The sequence below is a fragment of the Heteronotia binoei genome, chromosome 8 (assembly GCF_032191835.1).
Source record: "Heteronotia binoei isolate CCM8104 ecotype False Entrance Well chromosome 8, APGP_CSIRO_Hbin_v1, whole genome shotgun sequence".
Lineage (NCBI taxonomy): Eukaryota > Metazoa > Chordata > Lepidosauria > Squamata > Gekkonidae > Heteronotia > Heteronotia binoei.
The window spans coordinates 32,037,218-32,054,169 of record NC_083230.1 but is presented as its reverse complement, the minus strand read 5'-3'; the positions used below and the strand labels follow the sequence as shown (position 1 = coordinate 32,054,169).

At 43.3% G+C, this 16,952-nt stretch overlaps 1 protein-coding gene across 1 annotated transcript in view; it reads left to right on the top strand.

Moving 5' to 3' along the window:
• Positions 1-14,712, top strand: part of MDFIC (MyoD family inhibitor domain containing) — an 85,581-nt gene extending 70,869 nt beyond the window's left edge. The window contains exon 5 of the mRNA XM_060244550.1: positions 14,463-14,712. Within this exon, the coding sequence (XP_060100533.1) occupies positions 14,463-14,707 (245 nt within the window). The 3' untranslated portion in view covers positions 14,708-14,712. The remainder of the gene's footprint in view (positions 1-14,462) is intronic.
• The last annotated feature ends 2,240 nt before the right edge of the window (positions 14,713-16,952 follow it).

Sequence of the window (16,952 nt, the reverse complement as noted above, 5' to 3'; positions counted from 1 at the left end):
AAATGGTTAAAATTCCTGCCTTACTTCACAAAGACGGTGTGCAAGAAGTCTGGCCATCCACAGCGCTTGTGCCTGGTGGAGGGTGCTCTCCTAATGGCTCCCATGTCCTCCAAAAGGTCCATGGAGCTGCTGCTACTTCTGCTCTCCTGCACCCTCCCAAGGTTGCCGAAAGGGCCCAGGAGTAACTGCAGCTGCTCTCCCGTGGCCTCTGAAGGCCACCAAAATAGACAGGGAGCCACCACCGCTCTCTCACAGCCTCAGAAAGGGCCCAGGAGACACTGTCAACACTACCCATCTCTCGCAGCCTTCAGAGGCTTTTGCAAGCCCCTGGGAATTACTGCAGTCCGAGGGACCCTCCCATGGCCTCCACAAAGCTCCCAGGCCTCCACAAAGCCTGGGAATCTGCCACTGCCCTGAGATCTCTGCAAGGCCCTGGGAAGCCAGTGGTGCCTCTGCAGCCCTCCCGCAACCTCCATGGGCATTTTGAAGGACTAGGGAGGCCATGGGTTAGCACCAGTGCCAGCAGCTACTGGGCCTCTACAAAAACCTAGGCAGGCTGCAGCAAGGGTGTGTGGAGGGGAGTGGGAAGGGCTGGGTAGGGGAAAGTGAGGGTGGAATAGTTACTGCCAAGTGATGAGAGTGGGTGGGAGGAAAGTGAGGTGGGGGAATGCATGCCAAGGTATGGATGGAAAGATGGCAAGGTGGGAGGGTTGAATGCCAAGGGTGGTGGGGGGGAAGACAGCAAGGATAAGGGAGACAATGCTTGCCAAGTCTGGGAGGGGGTGGGAATACAGCAAGCAGTGGGGAGGCTACTATCAATAGTTGGGGGTGGGAAGACAGCTAGGAGGGGGGAATGAATACCAAGGCTTGGGGAGGAAACAACCGTTGGGGATTAATGCTAAGGCGTGGGCAGGTAGGGAGAAAGCAAGGCTGGGGGAGCCGAATGTCAAGGCTGAAAGGAGAGTGGGAAGATGGTGAGGATGGGAGAGTTAATGCCAAGTGATGGAAGCAGGTGGGAGGAAAGCCAGGGTTTTTTTGGCGGGGGAATACTTGCCAATGGATGGGTGGGAAGATGGCAAGGTGGGACATGTTGAATCTCAAGAATAGGGGGAGTGGAAAACTGACAAGAGTATGGGGAGGTTACTGATAGCCAAGGCTAGAAGGGGTTGTGGGAAGACAGGGTGTGTGTGTTGATGCCAAGGCTGGGAGGAGGGGGTGCATGGAGAACAGCCCTATATCTTTCTCTCCCTTCCCTTGCCCTCCCCAGCCCCCCCCCCCCCCACACCAGGGCACTTGAGCAGAGCCTCTCTCTACATCACATTGTAGTTCTCACTTACTGGGAAAAACTTGGGGGGGAGGGATGGGAATTCCTCGCACTTTCTAGAGGCCATTGTATTCTTTGCACAACAGCCCTTATTCTTAGTATATATATATATATCTATAATGAGCCCCGTGGCACAGTGGTAAAGCTGCAGTACTGCAGTTGGAGCTCTCTGCTCACGACCTGAACCCAACTTCTTCCTAGTAGAAGTTGGGTTTAGGTAGCTGGCTCAAGGTTGACTCAGCCTTCCATCCTTTCGAGGTCGGTAAAATACCCACCTTGCTGGGGGGGAAAGTGTAGATGACTGTGAAAATGGCAAAACACCACATAAAAATTCTGCTATGAAAACGTGATGCGACGTCACCCCAGTTGGAAATGACTGGTGCTTGCATAGGGGACTACCTTTACCTTTATATCTGTAATATAATAAAAGCCATTTCATCTTGGCAAAACAAAGCCAACTGGTTGGGACTGTGGTTCATCAACCTTTGGTTTGTCAAACATTCAATCAACTGCTCTTGCATTGCACTGGCTGACTCTGTTGTCCCCCACCCTCTGCTAGCTCCAGGACAGACGAGATTGCCCCCCTGAGGAAACTGCGAAACAGTGGCTGCTGCTAGGTGACTAACCTTTTTTTTCTCAGTAAAAAGCAACCAAGCTTGGTTCTCTCAGTAAAAGACAGTGGGTAAAGCTCTTTCAAGTCCTATTTTGGACTTTGAGGGAGAACTCATTGATTGACTCCACTCCTCTCTCCCACCAAAGTGGCTGTTGCTAGCCTGCCAAGCTGCTTCTGTCAGTCAAAAGCAACCAACCTTGGTTCTGGCAGTTTATGGCTCTCCCTACTCTCCCATTGGCTAAACTGCTTGTCACGCTGCTTTGCAGAAGAGAGAAAGAAAGCCCTTGACTGTCTGAGGGATGGAGGAGGAGGAGGGAAAGAGCCATAGATAAAGCCTTCTCCTGATTGATTGAGGGAGGGAGGAGGAGGGAAAGCTTTTTCTTGATTGGCTGAGGACTTCCTTGATTGGCTGAGGAATCCTCCCTATCCTCCTCTGGAAGGGAAACAGGCAGAGACAGGGGGAGAAATGGTGTCCTGTAGAACCAGGCCAGATAGAGAGAAAAAGATAGGGAGGGAAAGTGAGAATGCTTAAGACCAACAACCAGGCCTTGAATTCAGCAGGAGCTCCCAGAAGCACAACTCCTAAACCTTTCTGACGGTTCCCCCTCCTCCTCTCCACCTTGTCCATTGAATAGTAGGTGCAGCTGCATAACAATCCCTGGATGAGCTCCACCACCTATTTTTCTACAAAATGACCCCTGCCAACAATGTTATCAGAGAGACAGAGAGAGCATTGGTCTGAAAGGTATCACTAAGGCCTCTGAAGAAAAACTCATTGGAGCCAGTCCTGAGTAGGGATGCTAGTTCCAGGTTGGGAGGGAAATTCCTGCCGATATTGTGGTGGAGTTTGAGGAGGGCATAGGAGTTAGGGCTTCAGAGCTGGGTCTTCCAGACCCAGTTTCTTGCTGTGGAAGCTGGCTGGGTGATTTTGGACCACTCACAGACTTTCAACCTAACGTGTCTCACAGGTTTGACAGACAGGCAGTACCTTTGTTGGCATAGTAAAAAGAAAGAAAAAACTTGAAATAATATTTAAGATCGATAAATACGACTAAGATCATATACAAAAATTAAATATGATTAAAATAAGAACATTAATTTTATAACAGAGCATCATTGGATTTAATTTTCAGAATATCCTCTAAAAATGTTGCAACTTCTCTAGTGATTTCCACTACCAAATCATTCAATAGGAACTGACAATTGATTACCTTGTTTCTTAGACCAGTTACATGGAATAGATTTTCAAACAAAATCCCACATAGGCTTTCATAAAGCTGACAATCAAAAATTATATGCTGGATTGATTCAGGAAGATTCACTCCGCAGGGACAAAGTCTCTCATGAAAAGGAACGTGTTGGTATCTCCCGCAAAGAACATTAGAAGGAAATGCGTTCATTCTAGCCAGCATAAGAACCCTACGTTGAGAAGGACTCTCAAGGTCATATAAATAATGGGACATCTTTCTGGATTGAGTGTCGAGATCTAATGAAGCAGGAGAACATGTATGGGACTGGACAGGGCAAAATTTGTGGTGTTCTAAATCTAAAAGTCTCTGTTTAATAAGTCTAAAGCAATGTAATTCGTCTGACAGAAATAAATCATCTACTGCAATCCCTAAGTTCAGACACAATTCCAGTTGACCATGCTGCATTATAGGGATCATTCTTTAAATAAGTAAGTAGGCTACCAGGCTCGGCTCCAAAGTAGATTTTGAGCAAGAATTTGAAAGTTGTAATCCTCGCCTTCATTTTGATCAAGGATTGACCCATTTCTGAACAAAATGTGAAATATGAGACACACTTAGGCCTTCCCAAAATTTGTCTAAAGAATAATGCTTGAATTACCTCCACTTTCCAGTTAAGCTCATTAATCCATATGAGAACATCATAAAAAATATGTGATGACATTTTAGCATTGAATACTGTAATTACAGCAAAAACACATTGGTTGTCCCTCCTAAAATAGAATTGTTTAATTTGAGATGAAGAACATTTGGCCAGGTTAATTGTCCTGTCGTGATGCATTATCCAACTGAAATTACAATTGAAAGTAATTCCTAAATATTTAAAGAATTTGGTTTGCTCAGTTTCCAAGTTACCAATTGGCCATTTCTTCAGATGCCAACTTTTCTCACAGGGTTGTTGTTTAGCTCAAAGGGGGGCGAGGAGAATGATGTAAGCTGCTTTAGTTCTCCCCACTGTGGAAAAAGACTGTCGTTTCCCAGGTGCAGGCTGCAGGGAGGGGGGGAGGCAGCAGAGAGTTGAAGTCAGAGAGGCAGATAAAGGGAAGGAGATACAGTTGCCAACTCCAGGTTAAGAAATTCCTGGAGATTTAAGGGATGGAGCCTGGAGAGGGTGGGGTTTGAGGAGGGGTGAGACCTCAGACAGGTACAATACCATACATTGTACCCCCCAAGCAAGCCATTTCCTCCTGGGGAACAATCGTTGCCAATCTCCAGGTGAACTGGAGAGTAAGTGTGATGCTCCATGTCAAAAAAAAGCCTCTTCCTCACACCCAATGTCAGTTTCTTATAATAAAGATCAAAGAATCACTCACATTGCCTCAGTCTTTTTTTCTGTTTTATATGCACAAAAGTGCATACAAACAGCAGCAGGCCAAACATTAAAGTGTAGGTGAGCACTGTGAAAATTTTGTGAAGAAGAAAGAACAGAGAACATTTTTGGGAAATTGGAGAAAAGTTGTATGTAGAGAAGGAGCGGAAGCTTACAAAAAGCTGTTCAGCAAAACAGGGTATTAGACTGGTTTGGTCTGTTGCTGTTTGTATGCATTGTGATTATTGAGAAATATTGGCTGCAAAAGTGAAGAATATTAATGCAAGCTGCTTTGTTGGGGGAAGGTAACCAAGTCTTGTGAAGTCTGTGTAAGTCTTGGACTTTTGGTCACTTTCAGCTATTTTTGTACCTGTGCACATTTTTGTGCATATAAAATAGAAAAAAAGACTGGTCTGAGTGATTCTTTGATTTTTATTATAAGAAATAAACATTGGGTGTGAGGAAAAGACTTTTTTGACATAGAGCATCACGCTTACTCTCCAGTTTTCCTTTCCATGGGGCTCTTTTTGTTGCACAATCTCCAGGTGAGAGCTGGAGAATACTCAGAATTACAATGGGTCTGCAGATAGCAGATATCAGCTTCCCTTGAGGTTGGAAGGAAGTTAATGTCTTCACTTCGGTGGGAAAACAGCAAGGGGGGCACATGCCCAGAGCCTCTTTCTAGAACCCACTGTATTTTTCTCTTCAATGGACCTTATTCCTTGTGTGTATATGTGTGTGTGTGTTTGTGTGTATACACACACACACCAATTCCAGGTCAAAAGTCTCCAGTACAGAATGGTGAGAAAATTGTAATTTCTGAGTCTCCCAGGGGTTCTTCAGGTAGTGGGGGAGAATGTGAGAGTGCCAGACTGTCCCATCGCTGTTCTCAACGAAATGCCTGGCAGAATCTCTGCCTTACATGCTCTGTGGAAAGATAGTAAATCCTGCAGGGCATAGCTGTTCTCCAGCAGAGAGTTCCACCAGGTGGGGGCCAGGGCTGAAAAAGCTGAGGACAGCCAGATCTCTCTCAGGCCAGGGACCACAAGTAAATTCTTGTTCCCTGAGCACAGTGCTCTTCCAGGGCATACTGGGAGAGGCGGTCCCAAAGATATCATAGAATCATAGAGTTGGAAGGGACCTCTAGGGTCATCTAGTCCAACCCCTGCACAATGGAGAAAACTCACAAACACCTCCCCCTAAATTCACAGGATGTTCATTGCTGTCTGATGGCCATCTAGCCTCTGTTTAAAAACCTCCAAGGAAGGAGAGCCCACCACTTCCCGAGGAAGCCTGTTCCACTGAGGAATCACTCTAACGGTCAGGAAGTTCTTCCTAATGTTGAGCTGGAAACTCTTCTGATTTCATTTCAACCCATTGGTTCTGGTCCTACCTTCCGAGGCCACAGAAAACAATTCCACACCATCCTCTATATGACAGCCCTTCAAGTACTTGAAGATGGTGATCATATCACCTCTGTGTAGGTCCCTGACTGCTAAGGGCTTTAAAGGTCAGGACTAAGACCTTGAACTTGATCCAGTGCTCCAATGGAATCCAGTGCAGTTCACACAGCACAGGTCTAATGAATGACTCTCCGTTATTGAGGCCTGATGACTGACAGGTTGCTTAGGTGTGCAGCCCACCATTTCTAGGCCCACTCCTTGCTCTTTGTAGCTGATAGCAGGGCTTTTTTATAGCAGGAACCCCTTTGCATATTAGGCCACACCCCTCTTATGTAGCCAATCCTCCAAGAGCTTACATTTCTCTTATTACAGGGCCAACTGTAAGCTCTTGGAGGATTGGCTGCATCAGGGGGGTATGGCCTAAAATGCAAAGGTGTTCCTGCTACAAAAAAAGCCCTGGCTGATAGTATCATTATGGGTTAGGTTGGTTGAGTGGCTTCAAGATGTAATATTGGTGTAAAGTTTACATTGTGGTTTTTCCTCTATTATATGTTCTGCTTTGATGTAGCTGTAAGTTGAGTGTAAAGGTCTTTTTTTTTCCCGCTTGGCAAAGGTGTCCCTGAACCTGAATGGCCTAACTAATTGCCAGTCAGTGGCCAGCATTAAATTCCTGGGCTTTGATGATGTTGGCCATGGTATCCTTCTGGAAAGGTTGGCAGGAATGGGGCACACTGTGCTTTGTTGACTTCACCGCTATTTGACTGGCTTGTTCTAGATGGGGTGCTTGGGAATTGCTGCATGGCTTCATGGCATTTATGCTGTGGGATCATGCAGGGGTACATCTTGGCCAGCATGCTGTAGCATCTAGAGATAGCAGGGTTTTGAAGTGAGGTTCCACCAATACGATGTGACACCTAGCTGTACTTTTTGATATCAACTAAAACAGGTGAGTCTGCAGAGGTTCTGAATAGATTCTTGAAAGGATGGATGAAGACCAATAAACTGAAGCTTAGCCAGACAAGGCTGAAGTGTTGTTACTCATTAACAAAACTGTTCCAAGATTAAGGGCTCAGCTTGTTTTCCTCTGAAAGCTAAAAAGTGCTGTTGGATCCTGACCTATGATTGGAAGCTTAGTAATCTTCTGTGACTTAATCTTTTTTTTTATTAGCTTTATCTTATAACACCAACTATGGCTTCAAAAACATCATCAGGCTGTGGTGATCCATGCTGTGATCACAACCAAGCTAAATTACTTCAGTGCCCTGTATATGGGGCTGTAGAACTGTCTGGAAACCTCCAGGTAGTCCAGAATGTGTCAGCCAGATCTGTTGTCACAGGTTGTCCAGGACTGTTTTATCTCTGTAGTGAAAGATCTGCACTAGTTGCCCACTTGTTTCCAGGCTCAATTTGAAGTTCTAGTTTTTTAATGTCCTAAACTACTTAAGGCTGTGGTACTTGAAGGACCACCTTGTCCTAGTTAAGATCTGCCTCCCACGTTCTGGTCCCTGCCTGCAGATGTGGGGTGGGTAGCAAATAGAGATAGGGCTTCTTTGATGATGGCAGCTCACCTTTGAAATGCCCTCTCCCTTGAGTGTTACCTACAATTGTCTCTTATGTGCTTGACTAAAACATTTCTTTTTACCTAGGCTTTTAATAGGTTTTATTATTTGGCTTGTCTTAATGGCATTTTTTTTTTTTTTACAGTTGGATGATAGTGTTTTTAGTTGAGAGTAACTTCAAACATGTCTCTGGATTATTTCTAAGTAAATAAGCTTGGCATTTGGTGCAAAATCTGTGTTTCAAACTGGCATGCCATAAGATGTAGGTGGAAGCCATTTTGGAAGTCTGAGTTTTCAGTACCCATTTGGGCCTTATACTCCCAAATTAAATTCTTATGTGTTGCCTGTTACAGTCTGAAACTGAAACTGATGGAGGTAAAAAGTTTCAGCAAAGCCTGAAACGGAACAGCAAGAACATAATCCTTGGAGCTGTCCAACCTTAGTGAATGAAATATGTCTAAAAAGACTTTTAAAAGACAGCACACTAATGCAGTACCCATGAGCAGAATTATTAGTGTACCATTTCATTGTGTAATCAGCCATTGCTAATTAACCAGGAACAACATATCTTTATTTAGACCAATCCATTCTGTCTTTACATAAAATGGCTATTTCAGAAGTAAATCAACATGGGCTATGTTCTAAGATTCATTTTTAAAGATGACCCCTGTCAACAAACTACCTTTATTTTGGGACAAAGAGCAGGGAATGCAACTCTGCCTTTTTCTAACTGGAAATTGTTATGGGAGGCAGAACCAAGAATACATCTCTGTTTTAGCTACAGCCTGTACACCTGTATGCCTTCATTTATCTCAAAATCATTGGATCGCATAACAAGCTTTGAAGAAAGATAGAAAAAAATTAAAATAAGCTTATTCGCTGAATATATTTTTTGTTCTCTGTCCCTCCTTTACATTAAAAAAAAACAGAGGAAATTGTATTAGATTTATTCAAGTACAATCTCCATGACAACAAGCTAATTAATCCCCATCAATCTGGCTTTGGTTCTCTTCATTGAACTTGTACTCCCCAGCTTCGCTTCACATGTCAAATCTGGTGAGTTCTGGATGAAGGTCACTTATAGGTACATCTATTCTTTATATAAAGAACTCCTTTTAATGCACGCAAATGGTCTTCTTTTAATCTAACATTCATATTTCTCTTCTCCAGTTGCCATTTTTATTATTGCTATTTATTCCAGATTAAATTCCGAAAGTTTTATTTGTGTATTTTTCTCTCTTGTGACTGAACTAAGAGAAAAACTGAGTCATGATATATTCTTATATACAGGTGACCATCAGTTTGTAAGGGTTGATTTTTCCTAAAATCTTCCTGCCAACAATTTTTACACCAATTGGAGTAATTAAAGTTATGTATTTCATCGTTCTAGAGGAAAAGGACATGTTTCAGTCCTTGCTTCCTGAATAAAAATAAAACATTTAAAGTAATGAGATGTAACGCAGAGCATTTAAGCTTTAAAAATGGATATAGTTAAAAGACAAACAAAACTTCTAACTGGAGCAAACCCTCAAAATTTTCTTATAGAATAAGAAGCCTTGCCAAGTTTTCTAAGAAAAAGCATAGATTGTTTCTCATGTCCACCAGTTTCATTAGAGTTGGGACCACAATAGAAAAATTCCTACAGCATTCCTTACACTACTTATTTCTTGAACAGAGACAACTGTAAAGGCTTTCACACAAACCCAATAAGGGTAAGTTGTTCCCAGAGGTCTGTTTCAGACATTCAGAAGAAAGTGACAATGAATTTTAGAAGAACTTAGTGTCTTACATATGACAACAGAAAAAGTATGTGGCATGCATGGCTTCCTGCTGCTTCCTTTACTTAAAAGCATGCTCGGAGGAAGAAAATAAGGTTTTCTCTGTCGAGGGTGTGCACTTCTTTCTTTGCACTGTCCTGGAGGCAGCATTTAAGAGGAATGTGAAGTCATCCTTGCTAAGCCTGAGAATGATGAAATTTTTTTCTCTAACAAAACTTAATTAAGCAAAAAAAAACCCCTTGAAATATAAATGCTGTGTTCTGTTTATATAGATCTTAAAGCAGAAACACGATTTCTCCTTCAGTGAGGGAAGGCTTCCAGAATTGTTAGGTCATACCTCCAGTTGCTTCAGACAGGGCTATGCAGATTTTTGCAAGGACCCTTTTGGAGAAATCAAAGTCTGATCCTCCAGTTTGAATAATCCTGCTGCTCCAACGGGAAGATACTTAGAGCTTGGCAACCAACCTTCAAAAAAAAAAAAAAGGATTAAATTTACCTCTTAAAATAATGGAGAAGGATAGTGCTTCTCCACCTTTAGGCACCAAAAAGGTGATGGTCTCAGCAACCAAGAAGAAAAAGGATCCAAGAGAGAGGCCTTCCCTATCTGAAGCTTTGGGCAATTGGATGGAGCTATGATTTGCCTCCCACTCAGTGTTCCTTTTGGGGGCAGGGAGAAAGCTTAATCTTCAGGCTGCATCTCCCCCCTGAAGCAGATGAGGACAGAGACAGCCACAGCAGGAAAAGCAACACTAACAAGAGAGTAGTCTGCCATGTCAATAACCTTCATGTCAGAGGCTTGCTAACGGCAGAAGGCAGGCTTGAAGATTCTCTCATTTAAAGTGTTCACACACACACACACAAACACACCAGGCAGGAATGGAGACCAAGTTAGCTAGCCGGTGCCCAAACAGTCTGCAAATCACTGGGGAAGCAGTGGAGTGATCCCTCTGTGGATTCCGTTATAATGCCTTCCCTTTCCTCAGTTGGGATTGCAGCCAGCTTTCAACATGGCAGCCAAGCCAGTTTTTCCTGCCCTTTTCAGCTAATTCATGGAATGAATGCTGCAGGCCCCATGATTCTCTGGCTCATACTACCAATTGGGGGGCTATCCCTTTGAAACCAAATGACCTCTTCAGCTCAGAGCTACGTACTTCTTTTTTCCATAGGCCGAACCTGAACAGCCCCAGAAGGCAATGGAAAAAGAGTGGAGTAGACAGATCATAAAGGTTAGTTGTGCTAGAAGATCTCCCTTCCTAGCAGGGTCATCTGCTTCTTCCTCAGAAGAGACATCCCAGTCAACTTGAGAACAATTGAGACCCATAACAAGGTCCAGACACACATCGGTCTATTCTTCCTAAGCTTTGGCAGCTGAGGCCTGGCCTTACAGCTATCTGAAGGCACTAGAGGTTCTGGAGCAGACCACCATATGTGGGCTCCCCAACATATGTCCTCACCCAGTTCAGAATTTGGCAACACCTCTTCAAACCTTTCTCAATTCTGAGAAAGAAGAGGGTGAATGATCAGGGGAAGGTGTTGGTATCCAATAAAACTCTTCCAGACTATTCCAGGCAACATATTTCCAGTGATTGTTGAATAAGGCAAAATAAGGCAAGTTGGATGTCCATGAAAAACCAAGGTTCTCAGCTTCTGACAACTTAGGTAGCAGGGGTTTTAAGAGACTTATCAGTGTCCAGACAGTCTCACCATTCCTCACTTTCTTTGACAGTGTTCTCAAAGCAGAGTGGGCATTACCAGTTAATGGCAACTCTTTGATACCCATAGCTAGAAAATTCTATGCTCTACCAGAGGAAACTATGGAAGTCCTCAAGGTTCCTTTGGTGAGCACACTGGTAGTTGCTCTTCATTCAGAAGCTGTTTTGTCAAAGGATGGTGAGAATGCCCTCCAAGATTCCATTGATAGGATGAATGGGATAGCTGTAAAAAAATCACACAAGGGTTCTTCTCTGACTCTTAGTGTGTCAGCCTTGTCCAATTTCACTTGAACAATTGTCACCTGAGCAATTGTCATCTGGGCAGACAATCTGCTACAGAACCTGAAGGCAGAACCACTGGACATAAAGAGATCTTTGATAAAAATATAGAGTGGACAAGTTTGCTTTAGGGGAGGGATGGTGGCTCAGTGGAAGAGCATCTGCTTGGGAAGCAGAAGGTCCCAGGTTCAATCCCCGGCATCTCCAAAAAAAGGTCCAGGCAAAGAGGTGTGAAAAACCTCAGCTTGAGACCCTGGAAAGCCGCTGCCAGTCTGAGAAGACAATACTGACTTTGATGGACCAAAGGTCTGATTCAGTATAAGGCAGCTTCATATGTTCATATATGCTTCTAATGCCTCACAAAACACCATTCAGTTCTGCACCAGAGTGCAAGCAGCCAACATCATTATCAGAAGAAACATTTGGTTAAAACATTGGAAAACTAATCCTTGATAGAAAAGTAATCTATCATCAGAGAAGCTTTCTGGAAGTCCTCTTTATGGAGACTCTACCCTAGACAAGGTGTTAGTAGAAATTAAAGAGAAAAAGAAGGCCATGCTCTCAACATCAGCAGTAAGAGACGAGGATAACAGATTAAATCATGGTTCTTTTCTGAAGAAGAGACTCCAAGGATTTCAGAGGTTTCAGATACTTTTAATACAGACCCAGACCTCACCAGAGACCTTTTCCAGCCTTTAGACAGGAAAAGAGAGCAGTAGCCCCCCCCCCAAAAAAAGCACCACCTGACTATCTCATAGGAGGCAGTCTCCAGTTTTTTGCAGAGGCTTGGTGAACTTTAACACAGGACAACTGGGTCCTTTCTATAATAGAAGGCTACAAAACAGAGTTTCTGTCTCCCCCATCACCATTTTGTTCCTTCTCCAATTCCCAGTTTTCAGAAAATATGTTGTTCACTGCAATAGGCAATTGTTCATCTGGTGCAGACAGGGGTGGTAGAAGAAGACTATTCTGACTTCCCCAAGGGATTAGTTATGGATGGTTCAACATGTGACCTGAAGCTTTCTGATTCACCAGCCTAGGAAGATAGGGCAGACAACCATTCAGTGGATCTGTCAGGAGATGATGCTAAAAACAACCTATTGTCTTGGATCCAACAATTGGTCAAAAGAGAGATTCAGGCTGCTTCCACTGTGCCTACACAATCAGCCCCCTCATCCAAGAGAACCTCCAAGCAGAAGCACATGGAGCAAGACAGGGAAGAGGAGGACTCCCCTCCCAGGTCCGCTAAATGAAGGAGAACAGGACAAACATCCTCTCTGTCCCATAGCCTCTCCATATCAGATCAAAAGAAGTCAGACCTCTCTGACTCCTCGCTGCCTAAAGTAATTGGGGACCTGTTAGAGGAGGAGGAAGAAGTAATGGCTACCACTCACTTCAAACTTACCCCCCCCCAAGACATTTACTCATGCTTGCTTCCCAAGGTGCATGGATTGCTACTATACACAGAAAAAGCAGATTTCACCCATGAGAGACATCATACATCTGGCAGCCAGGATCCATACTCATTCAGCTGAAGTCTTTCTGCCTTTAAGAAAATATCAATGCTTGTAAAAGAGATCTGGAAATGCCAGTTCATGGACATCATGCAGCTGTCATCAGTCCTGGGTGTAATGTCAACCATCGGGGGGGGGGGGGGGGCACCAGATCAAAGTTGCTGTTCAGCAAAGCCAGACTCCTAAACTGGGCAGAAAAGAACCTTGCCAGTTTAAGAGTGGAACATCAAAAGGCCTGATTAACCTGGAAGCAGATTGGCTAAGCAGGAAAGATCTGGACCTGGGAGAGATCTTCTAGAAAATCAGTTACAGGGATCCAGACATTGATCTGGCATCTGCAAGCAACTCAAAAGTGGACAGGCTCCTCTCAGGATTCTGCAACCCAAAGGCAGAAGGCAAGGACACACTAACACATCCATAGCACAGAGGTATGCTATACGCTTTCCCTCCTTTTCTGCTCATCAGCAGAGTACTGAAAAGGGTAAAGAGGAACAGGCAGAGGTAATGTTCATAGCAACATGCTGGCCCAGATAGCCTTGATTCTTGGAGCTGATACAGATGTCAATGACAACTCTGTGGAAGCTACCAGAAGTTCAAGACCTGATTCAATTGCCAGTTGCTCACCCAGATCCAATGTAGTGCCATCTGATGTCATGGAAAGGCACAAGGCTTCCCTGCAGACATAGTGAACATTATGTTGAAGTCCAGAAGACCTGTCACCAGCAAATCTACAATCGCACTTTGCTAACTTTTTTAAAATGGGCAGAAATAAAGAGTTGAATTACATTAGCTCCAGACAATGCAATAATATTACAATAATTAGTGTAGGACTAAGTTGTGCTATTAGTCAATATAGGACTAATTAATGTCAGTAACTCAAGGCAGAGATGTACTTAAGAGTCCTAATTTGAAATCACCTTCTGCTCTAGTCAGGCACACAAGTCTTGAGTGGCGATTCAGTTGTGTACTTTCCTATTCTGGTACAAAGAAAATCAATTCTAAGTGCAGTCTGAATCCAAAGTTACTATACACTACAACGTTACAAGGCCTCTAAGTTTTAGTATCTATCTTTGACCCCTGAAGAAGGTCATAAGGCTGGAACACGTTTGGTCAGGGGTTCATAAGGTCTTTGTTTCAAATGTTTGTATGATTTTAACCAGAACTGAGGCTATATTTGGGGCTAAAGTTCTTTTAAAACTATTTTGTAACAAATGCATGTATTTTTGTATACTGATATATATTTATGTCCTATTTTCAGCAATTTCAGTACTGGGCCCTTTAATTTGGATTCATTTAACCTTCTAGGCTCTTAATTCATTCTTTTGAGTTAACTTTTTTTTTCTCCCCCCTCCCCCTCTTTTTCTTTTTCATAGAAGTATTCTTATGTGAATAGCCCTGTTACAGTGTCTAGGCTATGCTTACTCAAAATAAGTAGTTAAAATTAGCTATAATTGTTGATTATGTAACCATTGCAACTTGTCATGCAGAATCCTTGTCATGCAGAATCCCTTTACAGCACAATAATGGAACACAAGGAATGTGAGCTATGTAGCAGGGGTTAATAAGAGGTTGGTTGGGGGCATTCTGTGTATGTTTTAACAAAAAAAAAGTTTTGGGGTGAAATGTAATCGACTGTGCAACTGAATAACAACAACAAATTTTAATTTTGTCTCCTTTTCTCTTTCTGTCCCACTCAATATGCCATAACGCTGACGTTTCTCAAGATTGCTGTGTTCACTGTATCTTGGCCTGCCTATTCTGCGAATTCATCACTCTCTGCAGCCTTGTCTTGGGACAAGCATCATGTGGAGTTTGCCCGGAGGTCTGCTGTTGTTGCTGTGGGGAGGAAATGGGAGATGACTGTAACTGCCCATGTGACATGGACTGTGGCATAATGGACGCTTGTTGTGAATCATCGGACTGCCTGGAAATCTGCATGGAATGTTGTGGGATTTGTTTTCCATCATGAAACACTTCATGGCATAGTTTTAAAAAATAAAATATTGTTCAGAAACTGGAGAGGGGTTTTTTTTGTTTCTTGAAGAAACCCATAGGAAGGACACTGTTAGAATCTCTCAACCTAGTTCTATGCACTGTTAATTACTTTTTTGAAGAATTGTGAAAAGCAGACCCATAAGAAGTAATAGGGTAGAGATTTCATGTGAATTTTTCTTGCCTTGATGTTGCCTATGTAAAGAGCTTTGCCATTTGGCCATGCAGGTGAAAATACCATTTTGTATCTGTGTCTAGATAAAGTTAGGAATGTCTGAGCTATTTAAAATTTCCTGAAAACGGGAAGAGCTGATCACTTCTTTTTAAATGATTTTAGAAAAGATGGAAAACAGCAGTTGGAGTAAAGTAATTTTTTAAAAAATTCAGACTTCCACTTTAGTGCCTTTCATCTATGTTAAATAGTAATAGGGTTGCCAGGTCTGTGTTGGAAAATACTTGGAGACTTTGGGGGTGGGTCCAAGAGAAAATGGGGTTTGGAGAGGGGAGGGGCCTCAGCATGGTACAATGCAATAGTCTATCTTTCTAAGTAGCTGTTTTCTCCTGGGGAGCTGATCTCTGCAATCTGAAGATCACTTGTAAAAGCAGGAAATCTCTAGGCCCCTCCTGGAGGCTGTCAATCCTAAATACTAATACTGCTGTTTTAAAACAAGTACTGTTATGTGACTTAATTGTAGTCTAATAGCAATGTGAAGACTTGGTGCTTTTGGAGCTTTGTGAAATATTTTCCCCATCTAATCGTCAAATAATTTAAGTCTTATCTGAAGTGTCTCAGAATCTAATTCATATTTTAGAAATACAGTTCAGCTCCTTACCAGCATTTTTGCACTATATATAATATTTTAAAGCTGTACATTCTGAGCTTGAGGATGGCTGTGGCCATTGTCTTCTCCACCACTACCCAAAATGCCTTATTTATAAGCAGCCGCCAACTGATGCTCCCATTCAAGCCCAAGAACCTCAAGATCTTGACATTGACTGCAGTGTGAAAAAATCAGATCACAGAAGACTTGAATTGTCTGAAAGAAATTGCAGCTTGACTGTATAGGAGATGCTTCCCAAAGCAAAGAATGAATTAATTCAGTTGTATTTTTAAAAGTGTTATAGCTGCTGTTATTATTTTTGTGAAGGCTTGATGTACTATTAGACTTTGTTGATCTGATTCTTCAAAGAAGAAATATTGTCCTATGCTTTAATAGATGGCTCTGTATTGAATGATTTGGATGAAGCAACAACATTTAATTATACCTCTGAAATAAAAATCTGACTCAGTGTACCAGTTGATCTCAAAAATTTTTCATGATGGTGCTAAATTTATCTTAAAGTTTGTAAGTAATTATTGTAACATTTGCTTGGCAAAAATAAACAGCTTGGTTATCCAGATCTTCCTTGTTTCTCCAACATTTGCTCTAAAATTTACAATGGGCAGATCTTCTTCGTGGTCTCTGTGCATCACACTGATGGGATATAGGTGCCTGCGCCGATCACGATCGGTATTCTTGAAAGCTGCAGATTTCCGTGCCCCAGGCCCGGTGCGCATGCGCAGAAGCCCCACCGCGCATGCCCACTGGGACCGGAGCGGACATCCCGCCAGTTCTCTTCTGACTGCCGCTTGGATCAGTTGATCATTCGCTACGGTCGGTAGTTGCGATTGAGATCGAAAGACTCTATTCTATTTTTGTTCTATTTTGGGGCGAGAGGGAAGGTGGAAAGGCTCGTCTAAATATATTTTTCTCCAATAGTTTTTTCCCTTTCCCACGTTTTTCCCCTCTCCCCCCCCCTCCATTTTTCTTTTCCCCCTTGCATGGAAAGGCTTTGGGGATTTTTCAAGAGGTGTGCAAAGTGCGGGAGCAAAATCGCCCCTCCGGACGGACACGCGCTTTGCCTCCTCTGCTTGGGCGAGTCCCATAGAACGGACACGTGCACACATTGTGCAAAGTTTTCGCGGCAGACCAAAAAGAACCGGGCAGCCCGCCTAGCAGCTGCGCTAATGGAGTGTGCGTTGTCGCCCAAGAAAACGCCGACAGCGAGTCACAAGCTGCCGACGACGGAGTCGGTCGATACTGACAGAACTTCCACCGACACCGATCGCCCCACGAAATCGGGCTCGGCATCTAAGTCGGCAAAAAGGCCAAGGGAGGAGAAGGGAGCACAACCGGAAGCGAAGAGGAAGAAGAAGGCAGACAAGTCCAAACATCGGCCTG